Source organism: Aspergillus heteromorphus (genome assembly GCF_003184545.1).
Source record: "Aspergillus heteromorphus CBS 117.55 chromosome Unknown BO70scaffold_1, whole genome shotgun sequence".
In the NCBI taxonomy this organism is placed as follows: domain Eukaryota; kingdom Fungi; phylum Ascomycota; class Eurotiomycetes; order Eurotiales; family Aspergillaceae; genus Aspergillus; species Aspergillus heteromorphus.
This window is the reverse complement of record NW_020290406.1, coordinates 1,428,151-1,449,755: the sequence shown is the minus strand read 5'-3', so window position 1 is coordinate 1,449,755 and position 21,605 is coordinate 1,428,151. Positions and strand designations below refer to the sequence as shown.

Below are 21,605 nucleotides of genomic sequence, written 5' to 3'. Positions count from 1 at the left end.
AACGCTTTCGCATTCGCAGCTGCTCTCGGGCTTTCCTCGTGTCAAGTTACGTGAGTGACTCGCGTTGACTGCCAAAATTGGCCCCAGAACATGCCATAGGACGGGCCGAGAATCTTCCAACATCATGTGGACATATCGGGGCCGACAATCGGTGGCCTCCATCGTCACCCACTCATCGCGTCGCCTTGCTACAGGCAATCGGCCTGCCGCCACCCCGTCGCGGAGACGTTACGCCAGCGGTGGCTTCAAGGGATCCCCACAACCAGCCGACTCGCACTGGCTCCGGAATTCCTTGGGCGTGGCCGGTGCAGGTACGGCTGCATTTCTGATCTACGAATATGCGACGTCCAACCGAAACCACCCGGTCGAGAGCCCCCTGGAGAAAGTCCAAGATCTCTCCAAGTCCGCGGGCGATCTGAGCTCTGAATTCGTGCAGCACAAGAGAAGCTTGAAGAGCCCCGGCGTCTTTGTATGGGGCAACAACGCCTATCGTGTGGCCGACCCCAACTCGAAGGAGTCCGTCGTCAAGACCCCCCGGAACTTCACTTATTTCGAAGGCCAAGTGCTCAGGGATCTCAAGATCGAGGAGCGCTCGGGTGCTGCGATCACGTCGAATGGCGACTTGGTGCAATGGGGCAAAGGCTATTCGGAGAAGGAATTCAAGCCTGTCAAGACTCTGACCGGCAAGAACCTGACTTCGCTGTGCACGTCTAATGATCGTATCCTTGCCTTGTCCTCCGACGGCAAGATCTACTCTCTGCCGATTGCCAAGGAGGATCAGCTATCCGGCCGCAAGCTGAAGGAGGGATCCTGGGTGCCTTACTGGTCTGGGACGGCCGACGTCAGCTATCGCGTCCTCCAGCCCAGTCTGAAGCTGGGCGAGCGGGTGACTGCACTCCGCGGTGGATTGGACCATGCCCTTCTGTTGACAAGCTCTGGTCGGGTCTTCTCCGTCGCGTCTTCCACCGAAAACTATCCCTCCTTTGGACAGCTCGGTGTTCCAGGCTTGACCTGGGCCACTCGCCCTAAAGGACCCGTGGACACCCTCCACGAGGTCACAGCCCTCAAGGGCTCTAAGATCGTCCAGATTGCCGCGGGTGATTACCACTCTCTAGCGCTTGACAAAGACGGCAATGTCTTCGCGTTTGGCGACAACTCCTTTGGACAGCTGGGAATGACATTCAACCCAGCGTCGCCCTTCCGCGACGCTCCCACTCGGGTGCCTATCAGGAACCTTTACCGGGGTCCTTGGCTGACCAAAACCACCCGGATTGCAGCTGGAGGTGCCAACAGCTTCTTTGCTGTGGATGCACAACGGGCACTCGGTCCCGATGAGAACCTTTCCACCGTCCGTGACCTAGGCCGCATAACCGCCGATACCTGGACCTGCGGAAGAGGAATCTGGGGCGCTCTCGGTAATGGGAAATGGACTCACGTCCAGGATGCCCCGACCAAGGTTAAGACATTGAGCGGTCTGTTTGAATACGATGAACGCGCCAACGGCCTGTCGCCCATCCGAATCCACGATATCTCCGTCGGCACGACACACGTGTCGGCGGTGATGGCCAACCAGACCCACGTGGACGCGGCTCCCACGGCATCCTTGGATGAAAACAAGGACTGGGGCTTTGATGCACTCTGGTGGGGAGGCAATGAGAACCACCAGCTGGGTACGGGCAAGCGCAGCAACCTGTCGAAGCCGAGTTACATCCACGCGCCTCTGGAGAGCACCGACCAGCAGGAAGCCCGACTCCAGATCATGCCCCGGCACAAGGGCAAGGTGGAAGGGCGGACCGTGAGCATGGAGCAGCGGGTGGAGTGCGGACGACATGTGTCGGCCATCTACTCCGCAGTGTAATGTTTCTTCTGCTGTTCTGGGATGTATTATGATCACTACTATTTGGGCATGTATATTAGCTATCTCTATCTCTCTTTGGGGTGTGTCAGCGTTGAGTGGGTAAAAGTCCTGAGCCAGGGTTGTAATATTATTTGTGGCATTATATTCTCCATTCCACCCTCCACGCCCAATATACTATTCCTGTTGTTGTTGTTGTTGATGTTGATCTTGATGGTTGTTCCTGTGTGGTTGCCCCTCCACGGACCCCTCCATAAATGCCGAATGCGGGGATTGACCGGCAGTCAACTTGCATCGCGATAACCTCAAACCACTTCAACTCCCCAACTCCCCAACCCCCGAACCATCACCCAACTCCCTGCCAGGACCACTCAGAAACACCCCCAGATGACCTCCGCCCTCTCCCTGAAGCTCTCGATGCCCCCCGACGAGCCCTGATCGGCGTCGGGGCCCATGATGTCGAATACCCGGAAAATGTCATCATCCCCAGTGGATCCCCTCCGCCAAAGGGTTCAACATCCTCTCCGCCATCGGGATCGGTCGAAACCTTCCACAATGCCATTGAAATAACCTTCAATCCCCCCCCCCCTCCGAGTGCATTTCCTTCCTCATCCAACCTTTGGACCCTGTACATACACCTCATTCCCTTCCCTTCCGTCCGTCCCGCATCATGGCCGCCTCTCCGCCATCCAGTCGTGCAGAAGAAGTACAAAAAGTGAGTCACGCCTCCTCCTGCCCTTTCAAACCCTACACCAGCAGAAAAACTGACCCCCTCTCTCACACCAGCTTCTCACTGCCGTCCAAGACCTCCTGATCCCCTTCATCCGAAGCGCCGACGAGGACTCTCTCGGCCCGAAATCGCTGCAGCAGAACGGCACCCCCAATGGCGACATCCAAGGCGCCTCGCTCGTCGAGCACAAGAAACCCGAGGAGCTGCAAAAGCTACTACAATTGAGCCTCCCCGATCAAGGCACCGGACAAGACGGTCTCGTGGAGGTTCTGCGCAAAGTGCTCCGCTACTCGGTCAACACCTGGCACCAGGGCTTCCTCGACAAGCTGTACGCCTCGACCAACGCCCCGGGAGTCGCATCAGAGCTGATCCTCGCGGCACTCAACACCAACGTCCACGTCTACCAGGTCTCGCCCGCGCTGACTATCATCGAGAAACACACTGGAAAGCAACTGGCCTCACTCTTCGGCCTCTCGGGGCCCCGCGCTGGCGGCATCTCCGTACAGGGTGGATCGGCCTCCAACACAACCTCCATCGTCATCGCGCGCAACAACCTCTTCCCCAGCACCAAGAAAGACGGCAACGGCAACTACCGCTTCGTGCTCTTCACCAGCGCCCACGGGCACTACAGCATCGAGAAGGCCGCGCAGATGCTGGGACTCGGCAGCAGCTCCGTCTGGCTGGTCCCCATCGACGCGCAGGGCCGGATGATCCCCTCCGCCCTCGAGTCCCTCGTCCAGAAAGCCCTCGCCGAAGACCGCACGCCCTTCTACGTCAACGCCACGGCCGGCACCACCGTCATGGGCTCGTTCGACCCCTTCCACGCCATCGCCGCCATCTGCAAGAAATACAACCTGTGGTTCCACATCGACGGCTCCTGGGGCGGCTCGTTCGTCTTCTCCGACCGCCAGCGCCCCAAGCTCTCCGGCGCCGAAAAAGCCGACAGCATCGCCATCAATCCGCACAAGATGCTCGGCGTCCCCGTCACCTGCTCATTCCTCCTCGCCGCCGACCTCCGCCGTTTCCATCTCGCCAACACCCTCCCCGCCGGCTACCTCTTCCACAACGAAGACACCGACCCGGACACCCTCAACGGCGAAACCGAACTCCAGATCGACTCCCCAGAAGTCTGGGACCTCGCCGACCTCACCCTCCAGTGCGGCCGTCGCGCCGACTCCCTGAAACTCTTCCTCGGATGGACCTACTACGGCACAGCCGGGTACGAGCGCCAGATCGACTCCGCCTGCGACGTCGCCATCCATCTGGCCACCCTGGTCCAGAAGAACCCCAACTTCATCCTGGTCAGCGAGAACCCGCCGCCGTGTCTGCAGGTCTGCTTCTATTACGCGCCGGGCAGGGAGTTCGTTTACCGGAGGGGAGAAGGGGCCGGTGGCGTGGCGGATGAGACGCAGCGCGGGAAAGCGAACAGTAAGATCACGGAGCAGGTCACGCATGCCATCGTGAAGAAGGGGTTCATGGTGGACTTCGCCCCGCCGAGTGGCGATGACGATGCCGTGGGGAATGGAAAGTTCTTCCGCTGCGTGGTCAATGTGCAGACTTCGAGGGAGACGGTCGAGGCGTTGGTGAGGGCCATTGAGGAGGTGGGGCCGGTGGTTGTGGAGACGTTGACGGCGGAGCGTCGGTCCTAGATAGGGACCAGCTTGGTGAGTTCTTTGGAATTTTGTACATCTACGGTTACGGGTTGGATATAGTATTTATTGGTTGGTTGGTTGGTTGGACGGATGATAGACGGACGGATGAGTGATCGGTCACAAGGATTAGAGAAAAGTTCGGAATCATCTATAGAGGTATATAAGACACGGATAAACAGGAGCCGCGAGGCAAATTTGGAATCGCAATGAAGAAGGTCGCAATGGATATCTTAAGCAGCTGTGTAGTAAAGGCATCAATATCATGCTATATACAACGATCATCTTTCGGGCTAATTCCCGATCTCGACTCGTCGCTCCAGCACGCTTCTCGCCTCCGCCTCCGTCAGGGTCTCGATACCCAGCTCCGCGAGGACAACTCGGGCGCTTTCGTTGTCCTTGAACAGCCGCTTCTCGACCTCCCACAGCCCGGCACGGGTATCTTGCTCGGAACCATCTTCGGTCTGTTGTGTGGCGTCACCGCCGCTCTCGACCTTCTGGTCGGCGCTGTCGAGCCCGAGAAGAACAAGGCCCTCGCCTAGCTTCCTCATCACCTTCATGGAACCGCTTGTCTGGCCGGCCGGTCCGAGCGCAATATCGACGACGCTGCAGAGATGCTCCATGTCGCTGATGAACTGGGTTGCGCCGGCCGCGGAGAAGGTGTTCCTCGTGAGGATATTGCCCCAGATATAGGTCTGGATGGCGAGGAGGACTTGACGGATGATGCGGCGCAGGGGAGCGACGCCCAGCACGCGGGCGAGGAACGAGATCTCCCCGGAAATGGTGCGCATGACTGGGGCGAGGTCCGAGGTGGGGGGGAGAGGAGTGGCGGATGTGGTCGCGGAGATGCTGGCCCAGGTTGATACGCGGGAGTAGGGCTTCAGAGCGGAGCGCGCGTTCGAGGTTAGAGTCGAGGTGATGATGGATTCGGATCGGAGGCGAAGCTGGCGATAGGCGGAGGCTGTCTCATCGAAGAGCGCGCCATCGGAGGCGGTGCCGGGGCCGTGGCTGCTGCTGTTGTTGTTGACGGCTTGGGAGGTCCGGGAGGCAACGTCGGCGATGGACATATTGCCCGCAACGTTCTTGCCTCCGTCCTTGTTCAGGCGGACGCGCTCTTGGAGCTCGGTCCACAGCTCCACGAAGAAAACTTCGTTGCTCCAGTCCTCCATCTTCTTCTCGAGGTACTCGGCGCTTCCGAAGACCCGGGAGAGCCGCTCCAATCCTGCAACGCCTTCGATGCTGGCGCCGTCGGCGCCTTGCACGGTCCGTCCGATCGTCGAAGTCATGGCGAGGTAGGCTTCCAGTGCTGAGTGGAGACGTTCATGGAAATGGTCGAAGATGGTAATTTGGATGTCGATCAGGAAGCGGAGCTTCTGGCTGAATGACGACAAGGGCTGGTAGCGCTCAGTTATGGTCTCGAGAAGGTCGTTCACACGGATCGCAGCTTTGGTCGGCTTGGTTGACGAGAGATCGACGCCTTCGTAGTCGATGTGGCCACTCTCTGGTGTGTCGACAATTTCCTTGTAACGGGCCAGGGCAAAGTCCTTTTCAACCTGCAGCCAGCGGTCGAACCAGCCTTGCTTGGTCAAAACATCCCAGGTCATTCCCCTCCAGTCCTCGTTGGAAGACGGATCGGGGAGGTAGTTCCATGACTCGCGAACTTCGTTGTCGAAGTTCATCAGTTCATGCACAAAGTGACTGAGGAGTTGCGGGTGAGTCGATATCTGAGGGAGGAACGTGGAGATCTTGTATCTCAGCACGGGGATGAGTGCCGTGATGTAGGCGTGGGAGGCATTGTAGAAATTCCACTTTAGGTCGGCACCAACGCTTTGCGCCTCTTCATCGAAGATGGGCTGCAGGTATGAAGCGAAGAACCCACCGAAGTTGTTGATTAGGTCCATGATATGGGCTAAGAAGTATTCGGGCTGCGTCGCGTTAGAATTCGATCAATTCTGGCTTCAACTAAAACACATACCTTGTCTAGCCTATTTGTCGGCTTGTCTCCGCTGAAATGGTATTTGAAGCGAAGCTCGAGCGGATGTACCATCGCCTCCAATGGCAGCAGGACTGGGGGTTCAGTACTGCTATGAGCCGAGGCAGACGCCCGGTCCTGAAGCTCCCTGCAAAGGGGTTAGAACTAAACATTCATGTTGTTCTCCGGGGTACGTACGGTTTCTGCAGGCCAAGAAGTAACTTGATGTTTTCCGTCCACTGTGCCTGTAGCTCTTCTGGGAAATTTAGATCCTTCGATGGCCATTTCATCTCCTCCATCGTCCCTTGGAGTCGTCGAGTAAATTCTGCCTTCATCTGTTCCCTGAGAGCGGACGCCAGCTTTTCCACATAGTCGACCAGGTGAGGAGCCGCTCCTTCTGCTGCCGGTTGAGCTTCGATTAGGGATCGAGAGATGTTCCGCAGTCGGGTATAGGATTTGATCGCGACGTGGGGCTGGTCTTTGATGTTGTTCACGGCTTCCTTGCTGTATGCGATCTCAGCGACCGTAGTCTTCCCAAGAACCTCTTGTGTTTCCATACCTCAACTGCTCCGCCTCCTTGAGCAAAGTCATATAGTTCCTGGAGATCTCGAGCCTCCGTAGCTTCTCAATGCTCGCTTCGAAGCGTTTTGCTGCCTCGTCGCTGGAGTCCGATCCCGTGAGAGCTTTCAGGCGCCGGTCGATGTCCGCCTGCTGCTCGTTGAACGCTTCGGCCCGCTTCCGAGTGGCTTCGGCATGGTCGTCGGAGGCTTTCGAGGCATTGGAGAGGGCTTCTTGCGCTTCCGCTAACTATAAGAGCTAGTTGTCAGCGAGTGTTTGGCGAAAGCCCATTGTGAAGCCCGACGAGGAGGGGAGCGCGGTACCTGCTTGCGTTGGAGATCATGCTGGGCCCGAAGACTCGTCAACAATGAGTCGAGACTCTCGAAGTCGGCGGAGACCTGCAGCTTGTCGTTCAGGTAGTCCTCAACCCGAGTCCTCTCATGCGACGACAGGACAGGCAGGGGAGTGGCCATTGCTTGGGTGTTTGGGGCGCAGGAGGGTTGGCGGGGAAGAAGACGAGGTGTCGCCAACTCCGCCAACTCCGCCAACTCCAACTCCAACTCTCTCCGCCTCCGCAACAACGTCACTTCCGCCGTCCACAGCCGTCCCACCGTTACCCCCCGACGGCCATGGCGCACAAACCCCCCTTCACATGAGTCTCCGAAATGTCCAGTCCGGCCAAGAAGCGCAAGAGGGACGATCCGGGAACTTCCTCGCAGCGCACCCGGAGCATAGCCTCATTCTTCCAGGGCCAGGCAAGCAGGCAGGCCGAGAAGACACCCGAAGCTCCCTCAGAACAGACTCTATCCGATGAAGCGCTCGCTCGCAAGCTGCAGGCCGAATGGAACCAGGAAGATGCGGCGTCAGCTGCCCAGACGGATGGCACCTCCAGCACTGGACCTATCGCGACACCGTTGGAGACCGGGGATAACGATCGGGAACCGACCAAGGTGCAGAGGAAAGGCATTCTTTCACTGCAATCATCCACTGGCACCGAGGATACTGTTTCTCTGGCCGTACCCTTCGATCAGAATCCCACCACATTCGACATAGCAAAATATGTTGGAGAGCTGAAGGGGCACTGGGTTGCTGAAGGTGGCGATGCCTCATATGCCCTTCTTACCCGGGCGTTTGTGCTTGCCAATGCCACCACCAGTCGCATCAGAATTGTGGATACGCTGGTTAACTTCCTCCGCGTGTTGATCGAAGGCGACCCTTCCAGCGTGCTTCCCGCGGTATGGCTAGCAACGAACTCGATATCGCCGCCGTACGACGAATCGGAGCTCGGGCTTGGCGGGTCCTCGATATCGAAGGCGCTCAAGAAGGTTTACGGGCTGAACAGCCAGGGCCTCAAGAGCCTCTATGACAAGCATGGAGACGCTGGTGATGTGGCATTCGAGGCCAAGAAGAGACAGAGTTTCACTTTAATCAAGCCTAAGCCGCTGAGGATAAAGGGGGTTTACCAGTCCCTCAAGAAGATAGCTATGAGTAAAGGAAGTGGAAGTCAGGAGGCGAAGCAAAGAATCGTCGAGAAATTGTTGCAGGATGCTCGTGGTGCGGAAGAAAGTCGGTATATTGTTAGAACACTGGTCCAGAATCTACGTATTGGAGCCGTCAAAACCACCTTGCTCATTGCGCTGGCTCGAGCATTCCTGTATTCGAAGCCGGAGGGGGCCGAATTCTCGGTTCATCCTCAGCGTGACATGGCGCGGTTGAAGAAAGAGGAGCTGGCTGGAATCTACAGCAACGCCGAAGAAATCGTCAAGGCCTCCTATGCCAGGCATCCAAATTATGGCGATCTCGTTCCATGCTTACTCGAAGTCGGCGTTACAGAAGAACTGCTCGTCCGCTGCGGTTTACAATTGCATATCCCGTTGAGACCCATGCTGGGAAGTATTACACGAGATCTGTCGGACATGCTGACGAAGCTGCAAGGGCGCGATTTCAGCTGCGAGTACAAGTACGACGGGCAGCGTGCGCAGGTACACTGTGACGTGGAAGGGAAAGTGTCGGTCTTCTCCCGCCACCTGGAAAACATGACAGAGAAATACCCGGACGTCGTGTCTCTCGTTCCCGAGATCAGAGGAGAGGGGGTGTCCAGCTTCATTTTGGAAGGGGAGGTAGTCGCCGTAGATCAAGAAACCGGAGAGTTGCAGACCTTCCAGATTCTAACCAACCGCGCGAAGAAGAATGTCGATATCGGAGCTATCAGAGTCAGCGTTTGTCTCTTCGCGTTTGATCTGATGTACCTCAACGGCTTGCCACTGTTAGATCGATCACTCCGCGAACGCAGGGAGCTACTGCGGAGCCTCTTCGTGGAAATCCCCAACCGATTCACGTGGGTGAAGAGCCTGGACGCCACATCTGCCGATTCAGAAGTGGTATTAGACTTCTTCAAGAGTGCCACAGACGCCAAGTGCGAAGGAATCATGGTCAAAGTCCTCGACAATGTATCCAGGTCTGACCTTGAACCGAATGGGACACCGGCTGTCGACACCACCGATACACCGGAGCAACCACCCAGGACAGGCGAAAAGTCCGAGTCGAAGAACGCCAAAGGCAGCCGACGAAAGGCTCTGCTATCTACCTACGAGCCCGACAAGCGACTCGAATCCTGGCTAAAGGTCAAGAAAGACTACAGCACGTCATCCGAAACCCTCGATCTCATTCCAGTGGCTGGATGGCACGGCCAAGGCCGCAAGGCCAAATGGTGGTCGCCGATCCTCCTCGCCGCTCGCAACCCCGAGACAGGAAGTCTGGAAGCAGTGACCAAATGCATGTCCGGGTTCACCGATAAATTCTACCAGGCCAACAAGGACAAGTACGCCGAGGGCACCCCCAACGTGATCTCCCGTCCCAGCTACGTCGAATACTACGGCGAGCCGGATGTCTGGTTCGAGCCGCAGGAAGTCTGGGAAATGGCGTTTGCAGATATCACGCTCAGTCCGACGTACACGGCCGCCATTGGATTGGTGAGCGATGAACGGGGTCTCAGTCTCCGGTTCCCTCGATTCCTCAAAGTCCGCGAGGACAAGTCGATCGATGAGGCTACTACTTCTGATTATCTCGCCTATCTCTGGAGAAAGCAGTCTGAACGGACCAAGCTGGACGGAGATCGCCCAGCTGAGACGCAGCTGGGATGGCAGGAGGAATTATCTGTGGAAGTTGGTTAGTTGATATCTCGTTGATATCTCCGTCCTCCCACACTGCCTGTGCGGCACTGAAACCTCGGGGAACATCGCCACCGCCACCGGCTTTCTCCTCCATCAAGAACCAATTCGAGTTTTCCCAATCCATCCTGAAGCTCGGATCCAATTGGATTTACCCAAACAAGCGTCGACTTCGCCGACAATCTAGATCCGGGCAACTCCACGGTCGACGACTTCGACATCATCCCTTCCATTCTTGCAGAGGCAAGCTCATCCACCACGGTCGATCTGATCCTACGCTCCCCATCGAGAGCAGTATTTACTTCCAAACCCACGTAGACAACAACGGCACCGCCTCCAGCGTCCCATCTGTTCCTTCCCTCAGCAGGCCAAGTACAAGGGCAGTGGGAGCCCCATCTACTAGCTAGAGACTTTCCTCTTCTATAGGTGATTCCGAAGCCAGAGAGTAGGCTTGAGGGGGCATTGGACTACCGATAGATGACATTCTTGGCGAGATTTACCTTGTAAATAAGGTCTATAAAATCCCCTGTTCCTGGTCTGGATTATGCAACCATGGAGTCAAAGCACGGGTTTCTAAAAACCCTAAACACAACACCATGTTCTCTTGATCCAGGAACAATTCTTTACTCGCTGTATTAGACGAAACACCCCATTGGTTCATTGAATGCAACTTACTTTTCTACGACCTATATATATTAATATATACTAGCCTAGTTCCAAAACTTCCTCTCCTAACGAATCAATCAATAATATGAGCAGAACTCTTCCCATCCACCTCACTAAACCCCACCCTCTCCCCACAAGTACTAAAATTACAGTAAATAGACAGATAGATAGATAAGTTGACTTCCCCGATCACCATCATCATCATCATCATCATCATCACGTGCCCAACCAAACTCATCCGTAATGCGATCTCAAATCAAGATCTCCGCCTAACAACACACACTAACCCCAAAGCAGCTAATTCCCCGACCCGACGACCGACGCCCCCCCCCCCTCCATCTCTCCATCTCTTTCTCTCCCCGCTAAACCCAATCCCGTCTAGCCCGAACGCGAAATAACCACGGAACTGGGGAATCTGACGCGTCGCGTGGTCCCCTCTTTTATTTTTATTTTTTGCGCTCAGTGTGGGTGGGACGTGGATTTGTTGTTGACTTTTTCCGCATTCGTTTGGTGCGACCTACCTACCTACCTACCTACTATCTAAGTACTGTACTTGTACTTGGTACCTAAGTAGATACATATCCACTTTGGTTGTTGGAAGTTGGGATGGCGGGTAAAGGTTTTAGCTTTTTTGGGTGTTAGTGTTAGTGTTAGTGTTAGTGTTATAGTGGGGGTGGGTTGGTGGGAGCAGGTTTTTTTTTTTTTTTCTTTTTCTTTATATATTTTGGTGATTTGGGGGTTTGTTTGTTGGGGGGTACGTCATCGGGGTAGATAGTGGTGATGTGGTGGTGTGGTGGTATGGTGGTATGGTGTGGTTTGGTGGGAGTAAATGTCGGTGTGTTTTTAAAGAGATGGTGGTGGTGGTAATTACTTTAATCCTCTGATCGAGTGGCCTTTTCTCCGAAGAAGTAATAAAGACCCGGAGAAATCGTGTAAATACATACATACATGGTTCTCATTCTCGGAGCAAGAAAACATGAACCAGGAAATAGTACAACAGACAAAAAAAGACATCGAACATTAGCCGAACAGTAGTGGTGGTGGTGATGATGATGGTGTGGGATCACACAATGCTTGCACACAAAGGAAACGGTTTCCAAAAGCTAGACATTTGGAACACCCGACATAAGAAAGGGTATGTATGATATGGACAATGACGTGTACATTATTTTAGACACCAGCCACAACGGGGAGACGTGGCTGTACAATTCAAGGGGAATATGGTAAACACCGGTTACAGCGGCGGGGTATGAAGACGGAGGTGACAGGGGGGGTCGAAATGGGATGCACATAACAGTCGTTAGGAGTCGTAAGTAAGCAACGGGATGGGAATGCATGAACAAGAAGAAAAAGAAGTTGATGACGAGTCTGTACGGAGTGCCCTTGGCTCATTTACGGTTTTCGGGCCGCAGTTCTTCACCGAGTTGGAGCACCCTGGTGGGCAACTTATCGCGGAGTCCGGGGCTGTCCGTACTCGGGGGCAGCAGGCCGTCGAGGTTGGACCTCTTTCGCTCCTTGTTGGCAAGGGGCGTTCTTGAGGGCCCTCCAGGCGTGCGACCACCCCAAGCTGGCTGGGCTGGACTGGGCGTCACGTTCACGAAATCTGCAAAATTGAACTGTTGGTTCGGAGTGCCGAAGTTGGGGAACACGCCGCCGCCGCCAGGGGTCGGGGTCAGTGATGGTAGAGCAGCATGCTGGCTAGGGGGGGTCGAGGGTGGGAAGTCTCGCGCGGGGGGTTTGGTCGTGACCTTGGCGGGCGTGGGGGAATTGGCTAGGTACAGAAGCAGATCGGCCCCATTCTCATGCCGCAGATTTCGGTCGTTCCGAGATAGACGAGCGTGCTTCGGAGGAGGGGTACGAGGGGGGGAGGAACCGGTCATGGAGCTAACGTGCTGGAAGCTGTGGACAGGGAGGTCAGGGTCGTTGTCGTCCTCGGAGTGCGGGGGGTATGCCGGAGACGAGTATTCGGGAATCTCTGCCATGAACGGAAGCGGGAGATGCCGGTTCGTGTGCTGTCGGTTGAAGCCCGGAGACGACTCCGGTAGCTGATAGGAGCTTTTCCATGAGACCCGGGGAGCCTTGACCGTGCGGTCGGTGATCGAATCCGACCGCAACCGTTTCCGGCTTGCCGACAACATAGGCTGCATCACCTTGGAATCGAAGGTTGCCGCATGTCTATTCCGGGACGATCGGGGCAGCTCTTTTGAGTATGATGAGTTTGGCAAGGGCGGCGGCGTCAATGGGGTCTCACTCCGGCTGTGGGAGATCTCGGATGAGGAATCAGACGGCCGGTCACTTCCCAGGGCGACCTGGATGCCGCCAGTGTGGTTCGGTTCAAGGGCATGTAGACGGCCGTTCTGGTATTTGACTTTGGCGAGGCCTAGACGGTCCTGGAGGCTGAGGGACACCTAACCGGAAAGAAAGCCATTGATTAGACTTGTTCGACAGACGGACCGGGGGACAGAAAATTTCAGACCGCTCCAACGGGTCGAAAAGAGGAGATTAACACATACCTGGGCAATGTCTATTTTACGGATCGTCTTCTCCGAGGTTGACGGTTGGATAAGGGCCATTGTTCGGTGGTGTCGACTGCAGGAGTGTGCTATTCACCCGGGGGGGGGGGGAGGACGACGACTGACGGTGGTCATCAACCGAGGGTGGAGGATGACGAGATGCGGGCCCGTGAAAGAAGGGCTGAGACCAAGTCAGGAAGGGATGGATCCGGGGCGACTGAAACGAGAGGGCTGAGGAGGGAGGAGAGGCAGAGGCAGCTAGCTGGCAGAGAGGGACAGCGAACGCGAAGGGCAGTCGATCGATCAATCCAATTGGAAGTTAGTTCGGCAGGTTAGTCGGGGAGGTTAGTGAGGTTAGTTGAGGTTTAGCGGTTGGGTTTTGGGCTTTTTTCGGGGCAGGCCAAGGGAAGGGAAGCCCCAGGCAGCCAGGAACTCCGGGGAAGCTGAAATCTGCCACGGAAACCACCCACTGCAACTGCTGTAGACTCTCTTCCATACGGAGTACATTACTAGTACTCGATACTACTGGGAATGCTGTCGGAGCTTGTGCCTATGGGTTCTCACGACCGGGAGGAACTTCCATACTCTGTCTAGACGTCTACTGGTCAACACCGTCATCACCTTCCATGCTACACCTGCACGGTAACTATATGTACAAAACAGTATGCACATCCAAAGCTTCGACGCGATCTCTCAAGCAGCAGCCAGATGGCTTTCGTCAACTCGGAGCCAATGATTCCTGCGATCAACTCGGAATGCTCCTGCGCACGGCAAACCACTGGCCAGGATGCCTCCGAAATCTCCGATCCGTTCATTCCTGCCCCTCTCTTCGTTTCCTTCGACTTGTTCAAATAACAATCCGTGCGGAAGGATTGTTGTTTCAATTGAGGGATATGAACATGGACACGGTGGCAATCCACCCACCCGTACCTGGTATCACCCGAGGTAACTCTCGCTACCTAGATAGATACCAGTGCTTACTGCGTTCCTCGTATCCTCGCGGAGATGGAAGGCTTTGTCCGCCGTGGTGTTCTGGGCCTCTGGCCGCAGCCACACCCATGATCTGACAACACACCCACCCCCCGGGCCCTCTGCCGTCCCTACAGCAGTCAAGTACTTACGGGTCGATGGTGTGATCGCTTACATGTGGCAGTCGTCGCAACGGTAACCGATCGCGATGTCAGTGGCATCGGGGTCGATTCCCAATGGATGCTGGCCAACAGTGGATGCGCATCCCTTTCCGACGGCTGTGACAATCCAAGGGGCGTCCGAGCAAGTTGGTCGGGTGCATGTATGTAGGGAGGGAGTTGCCAATGGGCCGACGGTGCGACGATGCCTGGCATGTAGGGTCCCGAGGAGTGATACCTGACATTCTGAATCGTCCCGTCATTGCTTGCTTGCTTGCTTGCTTGCTTGCTTGCTTCCTCTGGCTCACCTGTCGATGGTGTCTTTGAGGCAGGCTTGCTTACTCGTCTTATCTAGTGGGAGTGCGCTGTACTGGTCAGCTCCCTTTTAACTGGGTTGGTCAATTAGCTGCATGGCACCTCGTTACGGAGTAGGTGCATAGGTAAGTAGCAGTAACTATTTATCATTGGCTGGTCGGTTCGTTCATTGAAGCGATTATTCAGCGGAAAAGAGATGCTGGGCGAACTGGACGCCAGCCCTAGAAGGCCGGTTCGCCGGCCAGTATTGGCTTCGGTTCCTGCGCGGCCTGCCATGCGGTTGCCGTGAGCCAGGTCTAATTACCGTCATCATTAGAACAACATTTGCCTCGGGGAACAAAAAAAAAAATTAATAAATAAAAAATAATTGCCTGTACATTTGGTCTTTTCTGCGTTAATAGATCAGGCCAAACTCCCGCAAATATGGATCTTCCACAAATGTTCCATGGGTATGGGGATATACTACGTACATGGTGACTACAACACTGGGGATGTTTCGTCACCAACGAAATCTCTACCATCCATTCATCCCCCTTATCCACCAGTCATTTGTCCAAATGGGATGAGCAAAATAGAAACACACCATAGCAAACAATCCGATGAGGGGAACAAAAAGAAATCAGTCAGAATCGACCTACATGGGACTCGAACCCACAACCTTCGGATTAGGAGTCCGACGCTCTACCATTGAGCCAATAGGCCTCTAGTTGCTTATAAACACCGCACAATATGGTCTAAGAGCCAAACGCAAATAATACAGAAATCCTCCATGTGAAATCCCAACCGACTTCACTATCACTACATCATTGCAGCAAAGTTAGAAATAATCATGCCAAGATACTATACTCGGAGCCCTGGTTGGTATCCGGACCGACAACTCCTCCGGATTGCGCCTGTGGCGACTGACGAGGGGAGGGAGCTTCCCCGCTTCTTCTCGGTATTCCAATCGTATCGTCAAGCTACCCTGAAATCCTGACACGTCAGTTGGATGGGTCGATGGTTGGCTCAGGTTCGTTCCCAACAGGACTAGCTATCTACCTACCGCAGCATCACCTACTTATCTACTTCTTGACCGGCATGTGCGGTCATGCAGGTTACCTTGGGTATGTGTTGCTTTTATGCCTGTAAGGCTCTGGACCTATCAAAAGTAGTATGGGGGGCGGTTGGTCAATCGGCTCGTGTTGCCGTAGATCTTGCATCTACTTACCTAACTACTGTTTAGCTTCTTATACGTCCTACTATGTAGTAGTTAGAGAATACAAAGTTGATGATTATTGTAGATAAGCTCTCACTGATAAACAATAAACCTATAATTCAGGAGTGATGGATTCAGAGCTCGAAGCTTGCCTATATATATATATATATATACATATATATAAACTATATCCAGAAAATAGTCCATCAGATATATCTAGCCGGGTATATCTGAATCGATTATACTATTATACTGCCCTCTGACCCTATCAGAGTCAGATGCGCGGGCCAACACCGCCACCGGACCGTGATAAGGAAAAGGGACGTGTGTCGTCCCTCAGCTCTCCAAGCCCAAGGTTGCAAGCAAGCTGGCCGGCCACTCACACCCGCACCGGCAAAGCCAAGCAGGCCCCCCAAAGCCAGCCTAACGCCTAAGGAGTCAAGGACGGATTTCAAGGAACGAACTTACCTGGAAGGCGCCGCAAGTGCGACGCTAGCAGGAAAGGGGTATGGTAAATTGTAATAAATTAGCAGGATCCATTCTGGGTTCAGGGAAAAGGGTCAAAAAAAAAAAAAAATAAGGGCTGGAGCTGGGATGGAAGAGGCGCGCACCTGCCCGCCAAGGCCCCTTTGTCCCCATCGGGACTGGCCCGGACCAGCCACTACGCCTGAATGGGGTTAGTCGGCAGCAAAAGCCTTGGGCAACTTGGCGGTAATACTAGTGAGATAGAGATAGAGACTGGTAGGACGTGCGTTGCGGCGGTTGATAAAGAAAGGGGAGGGGGGAGAGGGGGATGAGAGGGGATGGATGGATGGATGGATGGACTTGACTCGAATTCGGTTTTATCGAGTATCTATCTTCGTATAGCGTACTTGGATAGGCAGGTCTCTAACTTGGAGGTATCCATTGTATCCATCGTGAGCAGTAGTTAGTCGTTGGGGGGTTTGAACTTTCTTTGGAACGAAGATAGCGCCAGGGTAACTGGGTAAGGAGCAGATATCAACCCTCACCTAGATAGTAGATAGAACCCAGAGGGGGAGAGGGGGGGGAGGGGGAGGGAGGGGCAATGGCATACAGTACGGAGGGAGTACACATGCTGTGCTACTTACTACTGCCTGCCACGCAGGACGCCGCATGGGCGTACAGGATGTACTACCTAACTACTACTACCTCTACTTAAGTACCTTATGGAGTGGGAGGTACGTATGTACTTTGCAGGACATGCTGAGGAACCAGCTACTAATACCGATCGAGGTCCCCGGTTAAGCATGGTAGTCGTCAGTAGTAGTGGTAGTCTAAAGTAGGATAACCAGTGGTTGAATTTCTGGGTTGGCGCTGGTGAGACCGAAGGGGGTGGGTGAGTTGAGCCGTGTCCTCTTTTTTTCCCACTTCCACACTTCCGCTTCCACTTGCACTTGCACTTCCACCTCAGCAATCGGCAGACACTAACCACTAGATACTGCGCCATATCCAAGTTTTTGCCCGCTTTCGCCATCCCTCGCACAGGCCCGGACTAGCTTCCTTAGCCACCCTGAAATTTGAGAGGACCTGGGAGTTGGGATACTCCGTGGGCGTGGGCACCTTGGGCACTAAAAAAGCCCGCCAGGGTCAAGGGTCAAGGGTCAAGGGTCAAGGGAAGGGTCGGGTCAGGTCAGGTCAGGTCAGAAGATGATTACGACCGCGTCAGGAACTGGAGACTGGACTCTGGAGAGAGAGAGATAGGATGGCAGGGACGGAGCTAAAGCGTCCGATGCCTGCAGCCGAGCCTACCAGCAACCAGCAGACAAATATAGCAATTGAGAAGCAGAAGCGATCGCCTTGTGGCTCCCAGACTCCCACCGGCTCGCGGGCTCCACCGTCTCGGATGGTGAGACGGTGAAACAGGAAGGCTATCTCTTCCCGCCCGTTGGCCAGTGGCCGCCGGCCTACGTAACGCGCCCTTGTCTATTCGCAACGAACAAGAAGCTTGCAGGTTGGTCGGCGCCCCACTCGGGGTGGCAGTTGCTGTTTCTCACGCTCGGATTGGGAAAGGGGATTATTGCGATTATTATTATGATGATGATGATGATGATTATTACTGGGTCGGGGCAGGGCGTGGGGATCGATCAATCAGGGTCAGTTCAGGATTTGCTCCAATCATCGGGGGAGAGGGGGGAGATAGAGAGAGGAAGACAAGAAAAAGAAAAAAAAAGAAAAAAGAATAAGAAAAGAACAAAAAATAGAAGAGAGAAGATAGAAGATAGACAGAACCTAAGAGTTCAAGCTGCAACACCAGAGCCAGAACAAGCTTCGCCGGGAGGGGGGCAACAAAATGCTATGTGGTGTAGTCTCTGTCTCACATCCCAATGACATTATTGTTCGCGATTAGCTCGCCGCCCAGGCACTAATCGGCCCCATCTGGCTGTTCCTCTCCAGTCTCCATATTATTATTATCTGCTCCTCTCCAGCAGTCCAGCTAGCTAACTGGGTTAGATACCTTCCAGCTTGCCAATTCCCTTTTCCCTTTTCCCTTTTTTATTTCGGCCTTTCTTCTCCGGCCCCCTCTTCTTTCTGCCTCCTCTGCCTCCTCCCCCTCCCTTCTCCTCTCCTCTCCTCTCCTCTCTCCCTCCCTCTCCCTCCCTCCCCCCCAAAGTCCCTCCTTCCTCTCCCTGGGACTCTTCTTTCTTTCGTTTATCCGCCTCAGCTCTCTCAATGGACACCCGCTGAACCAATTGTCCTCCCCCCCCAGTCCATCGCTCTCGTTTCCCTCCTCGCCCCGGTGCCTGAATTGCGGGGTGTGCCTGAGCCATTCGTTCGTCACTCACTACCGCAAACGGTCGCTCTCCTCGCCAACATCCGCGCCGAGTTGTCCACAGAGCCGTGGTTGAAACTAAAATAAGAATCCAACCCGATTAAAGGGCACAAACACAAAAGAAAAAAAAGCAAGCAAGCAAGAGACAGTACAGTCACTCGTTTATCCCTGGCAGGTCACTTCGCGCCCATTGGGAATCCATCGAGGCAACGAACGGAGGCAAGGCTCTTTCCCTCTCCGGTATACTTACTGCTTCCTCCTCCTCCCCCCCCTTCTCCAACAACAGCAGCAGCAACCGCTGTCACCCCCATTCCATCATGCCGTTGTTCAACCTTCGCCGTCGCTCCAAGGCCAATATCAACCGGAGCAAGTCTCCTGAGGCCAAGTCCACCGAATCCCAGTCCAATGGGGACATGACTTCGGGAAAATCATCATCCACGCTTGAAACGGCCTCCTACAGTTCTCTCACCCCGCCTTCTTCTATCAAGCCAAACCAATCCTCCCCCAACCTCCCGTCGCTCAGCGAGAGCAACGGGGCCTCTAACAACACCGCGGTTTCCCCGGTCTCTGCGCCTCTCCAGCGCCCAGGTCTCCTCACGGCCCCCTCATCGAACCGGAACAGCGCCTACGTAAGTGTTGTCCACGACGTTGTGCTGGCTTCCTCAACTAACCGACCGTTTGATTCGTGGAACAGTTCGGCAGTAATATGTCCGTCAATGGTGCTTCGCGGTCACCTACACCCACTTCCCCTTACGCTCCTCGGCTGGTTTCCGTCTCGGATAACTCTTGGGTTGGTGCCCCCATTCTGGCTTGTGCGGGTTTCAGATAGTGTTTGTGTGTTGGACTGAAGCTGACGCCGCTGGATTCTTCTCGCAGGTACACCAAAAGGTGCTGCTAGTGTACGGCCAAATAGGGGACCCAAGGCAGCACCCGATGGACGGGACTGTAACAGTCTATCACCATCAAGACAGCTTTCCGTCGGCGTCATGGCCGGTCACATCGTCACACTTCAAGACCTTGGTGCATCTCGTTCCGGGTCCGAATCGACTGCGCTTCGAATTTGTCTCGGCCAAGAGTTCATCCGGTACTTCCCACCCGAGCTCTCATTCTTCCTATGTCTGCATCAACTATCTCCCCTTGGTCAACGCCCCGCCTTTGCATCTCGTGATCCTCCAAGGCAAGGACTCCGATGGGACGTTTGACGCTGTTCCGGAGAGGCAGCAGCGGGAAGGAAACGGTCTCGAAACGGCCATCCAGAAGTACCGTATGGCGGCGTACCTCTGGCAGGCATTTACCGGCGAACAAATGTTCCGGAACAATTTCGGACGTCGCTGTTTCCGATTCGAAGAAGAGTGGCAGACGGGCACCTTGAGTCGCCGTGACGCAGCCAACGGCGTGATGCGGAACGAGGCCAAGGTGCATGTCATCCGGACTGACAAGACAGTCGCAGAACTCCGGGACCTCGACCTCGCCCAGCAGAATGATTCTGCCACCCACAAGGATGAGCTGTTCCGGATCGCACGAGACGCCGTGAAGGACTATTTCCACCTTCAACCGGGACAGAAGCAGTATGTCTCGGTCTTACTGCTAGATTCCCACTGGGACACGAGCTCTGAGACTATCACCGGTCACGCTGCCCTGGGTTCGAGCTCGGGGGATCTGAAAATGGCGATCTTTGGCTCCCACAGCTTGCAGAGCTACCCCACCAGTCTCGAGGACGTCGTGGACGCCTTTTCGGACTGCACCAGGACAAACATGGAGTTTGTTGCGAACGATTCTGGCGAGGGCGGATCCAGCTGGGAAGCTGCCAATATTGGTATCGGTGCCCATCTGCATGAAGTCGGCCATCTCTTCGGATGCCCGCATCAAGAGTCGGGCATCATGCTTCGAGACTACGTCCGTTTCAACCGGACATTCCTCACCCGCGAACCCTTTGCGACCCGGACAAAGACCCAGGGCCTTAAGCTGTGTCTACCTCAGGATGAGTGTAGCTGGCATCGGCTCGACGCTTTGCGCTTCCGGTTCCACCCTTGCTTCCGGCTTCCCGGTGATGCTCCCATCGGTTCGGACGAGAGCATCCAGGTCTGGCCCGTCGAGAACGGCAAGATCTTGTTCACTGCCCCGACTGGTATAGCGTTCATCGAACTGTACGCTGAGGGTGACAACGTATGTCACAACTTCATCGAGTATCTTAACAGCGAGTCCAGCAACAACGGACTGCCCAAGCAGGTGACGTTGACGGAGAGCGAGCTTCGGCAGCGCGTTTTTGGCACTGAAAAGGAGAAGAAGAAGAACATCAGGTTGGCCGTTTTCTCTGGCGGCCTTGGGAGCCATATCGTCGAATCGGTCAACGACCTGAAATCGAAGCAGTCTTTGGTGAAGCTCCCCAAGAGCCAGACTGGGTATAAGGGCAGTAAGTTGGGATTCTCGCAGTTGGAGGGTAGTCAACCCGAACAGATGTTGTTGGACTACGCCGCAACAACCAAGCTCCTGACCTCCGTCCGGATCTACCATGAAAACGCTGTTCACGGGCTGGAATTCTTCTATGAAGATGCGACAAGTCAGCTCTTCGGCAACCGGGGAGGAAAGCCCGGAGGTGACGATTTCGTTATCGGTATGTTTTCTCAGATGGACCTTGTTACTGAATCATTTCTGACAAGTTGAAATAGATACTCGCAGAGGGGAGATTCTGCTTGGCTTCTTTATCCGAGCCGGGCAATGGATTGAAGGTATCGAGATTCTGACCAGCCAGGGAAGGAAATCCGGACTGTTTGGAAATGCCCAAGGAGGCACAGGGTATGAACGCCCCAAAGTTGAACGTTTCACCACTACCTGGGCGTCCATTCTAACATGATGTCTCTAGGTATACTGTGATTCCCCCTCTTGGATACAAGATTGCTGGTATCTCCGGATCCAGCGGCGCTTGGCTCGATGGTTTTTCGTTGATTATCATGCATTGAGCTCCTATTGCAAGGTGACAGCCATGTCTATAACGCTCGCAGTCTGGCGAGCTATCCGAGCCATCCAAGTCATCGCCTTCCCCGACTGAGCAAACTTGACTTGC

At 54.8% G+C, this 21,605-nt stretch overlaps 6 protein-coding genes and 1 non-coding gene across 7 annotated transcripts; 4 read left to right on the top strand and 3 right to left on the bottom strand.

The window, feature by feature from the left end:
• Positions 1–58: 58 nt before the first annotated feature.
• On the top strand, positions 59–1,996 carry BO70DRAFT_357577 (RCC1 domain-containing protein). Its single transcript, XM_025542069.1, has one exon. The coding sequence runs from the start codon at positions 125–127 to the stop codon at positions 1,856–1,858; it is 1,734 nt and encodes a 577-aa protein (XP_025404176.1). The 5' UTR covers positions 59–124; the 3' UTR covers positions 1,859–1,996.
• Positions 1,997–2,451: 455 nt separating this feature from the next.
• BO70DRAFT_376114 (pyridoxal phosphate-dependent decarboxylase family protein) lies at positions 2,452–4,421 on the top strand. The gene is made up of 2 exons (XM_025545112.1): positions 2,452–2,570; positions 2,642–4,421. Exons 1-2 carry the CDS (start codon positions 2,526–2,528, stop codon positions 4,232–4,234), a joined length of 1,638 nt encoding a protein of 545 aa, XP_025404175.1. The 5' UTR covers positions 2,452–2,525; the 3' UTR covers positions 4,235–4,421.
• On the bottom strand, positions 4,342–7,251 carry BO70DRAFT_376113 (RINT-1 family protein). Its single transcript, XM_025545111.1, has 5 exons — positions 7,088–7,251; positions 6,766–7,013; positions 6,405–6,710; positions 6,210–6,354; positions 4,342–6,159 (listed from the first exon to the last, which is right to left on the bottom strand). The coding sequence occupies exons 1-5, from the start codon at positions 7,235–7,237 to the stop codon at positions 4,528–4,530; spliced, it is 2,481 nt and encodes an 826-aa protein (XP_025404174.1). The 5' UTR covers positions 7,238–7,251; the 3' UTR covers positions 4,342–4,527.
• Positions 7,252–7,429: 178 nt separating this feature from the next.
• BO70DRAFT_367578 (putative DNA ligase I) lies at positions 7,430–9,937 on the top strand (the record flags this gene model as incomplete). Its single annotated transcript, XM_025544571.1, has 1 exon — positions 7,430–9,937. One exon carries the CDS (start codon positions 7,430–7,432, stop codon positions 9,935–9,937), a length of 2,508 nt encoding a protein of 835 aa, XP_025404173.1.
• Positions 9,938–11,988: 2,051 nt separating this feature from the next.
• On the bottom strand, positions 11,989–13,173 carry BO70DRAFT_281662 (uncharacterized protein; the record flags this gene model as incomplete). The annotated part of the gene is made up of 2 exons (XM_025539023.1): positions 11,989–13,008; positions 13,114–13,173. 2 exons carry the CDS (start codon positions 13,171–13,173, stop codon positions 11,989–11,991), a joined length of 1,080 nt encoding a protein of 359 aa, XP_025404172.1.
• A 2,012-nt stretch (positions 13,174–15,185) lies between these two features.
• On the bottom strand, positions 15,186–15,257 carry BO70DRAFT_t18. The gene has a single exon. It is a non-coding gene; the product is annotated as a tRNA-Arg (tRNA).
• A 3,486-nt stretch (positions 15,258–18,743) lies between these two features.
• Positions 18,744–21,605, top strand: BO70DRAFT_10197 (uncharacterized protein). The gene is made up of 5 exons (XM_025537800.1): positions 18,744–19,170; positions 19,236–19,331; positions 19,418–21,155; positions 21,211–21,337; positions 21,405–21,605. The coding sequence occupies exons 1-5, from the start codon at positions 18,859–18,861 to the stop codon at positions 21,499–21,501; spliced, it is 2,370 nt and encodes a 789-aa protein (XP_025404171.1). The 5' UTR covers positions 18,744–18,858; the 3' UTR covers positions 21,502–21,605.

Coding starts and splice junctions, on each gene's coding strand:
- BO70DRAFT_357577 (XM_025542069.1), top strand. CDS start 125: ATGTGGACATATCGGGGCCGACAATCGGTGGCCTCCATCGTCACCCAC.
- BO70DRAFT_376114 (XM_025545112.1), top strand. CDS start 2,526: ATGGCCGCCTCTCCGCCATCCAGTCGTGCAGAAGAAGTACAAAAA. Junction 2,571..2,641: donor GTGCAGAAGAAGTACAAAAA/GTGAGTCACGCC, acceptor CTCTCACACCAG/CTTCTCACTGCCGTCCAAGA.
- BO70DRAFT_376113 (XM_025545111.1), bottom strand. CDS start 7,237: ATGGCCACTCCCCTGCCTGTCCTGTCGTCGCATGAGAGGACTCGGGTT. Junction 6,355..6,404: donor CTTCTTGGCCTGCAGAAACC/GTACGTACCCCG, acceptor ACCCCTTTGCAG/GGAGCTTCAGGACCGGGCGT. Junction 6,160..6,209: donor CGACAAATAGGCTAGACAAG/GTATGTGTTTTA, acceptor AACGCGACGCAG/CCCGAATACTTCTTAGCCCA.
- BO70DRAFT_10197 (XM_025537800.1), top strand. CDS start 18,859: ATGCCGTTGTTCAACCTTCGCCGTCGCTCCAAGGCCAATATCAACCGG. Junction 19,332..19,417: donor CCGTCTCGGATAACTCTTGG/GTTGGTGCCCCC, acceptor TTCTTCTCGCAG/GTACACCAAAAGGTGCTGCT. Junction 21,338..21,404: donor AATGCCCAAGGAGGCACAGG/GTATGAACGCCC, acceptor TGATGTCTCTAG/GTATACTGTGATTCCCCCTC.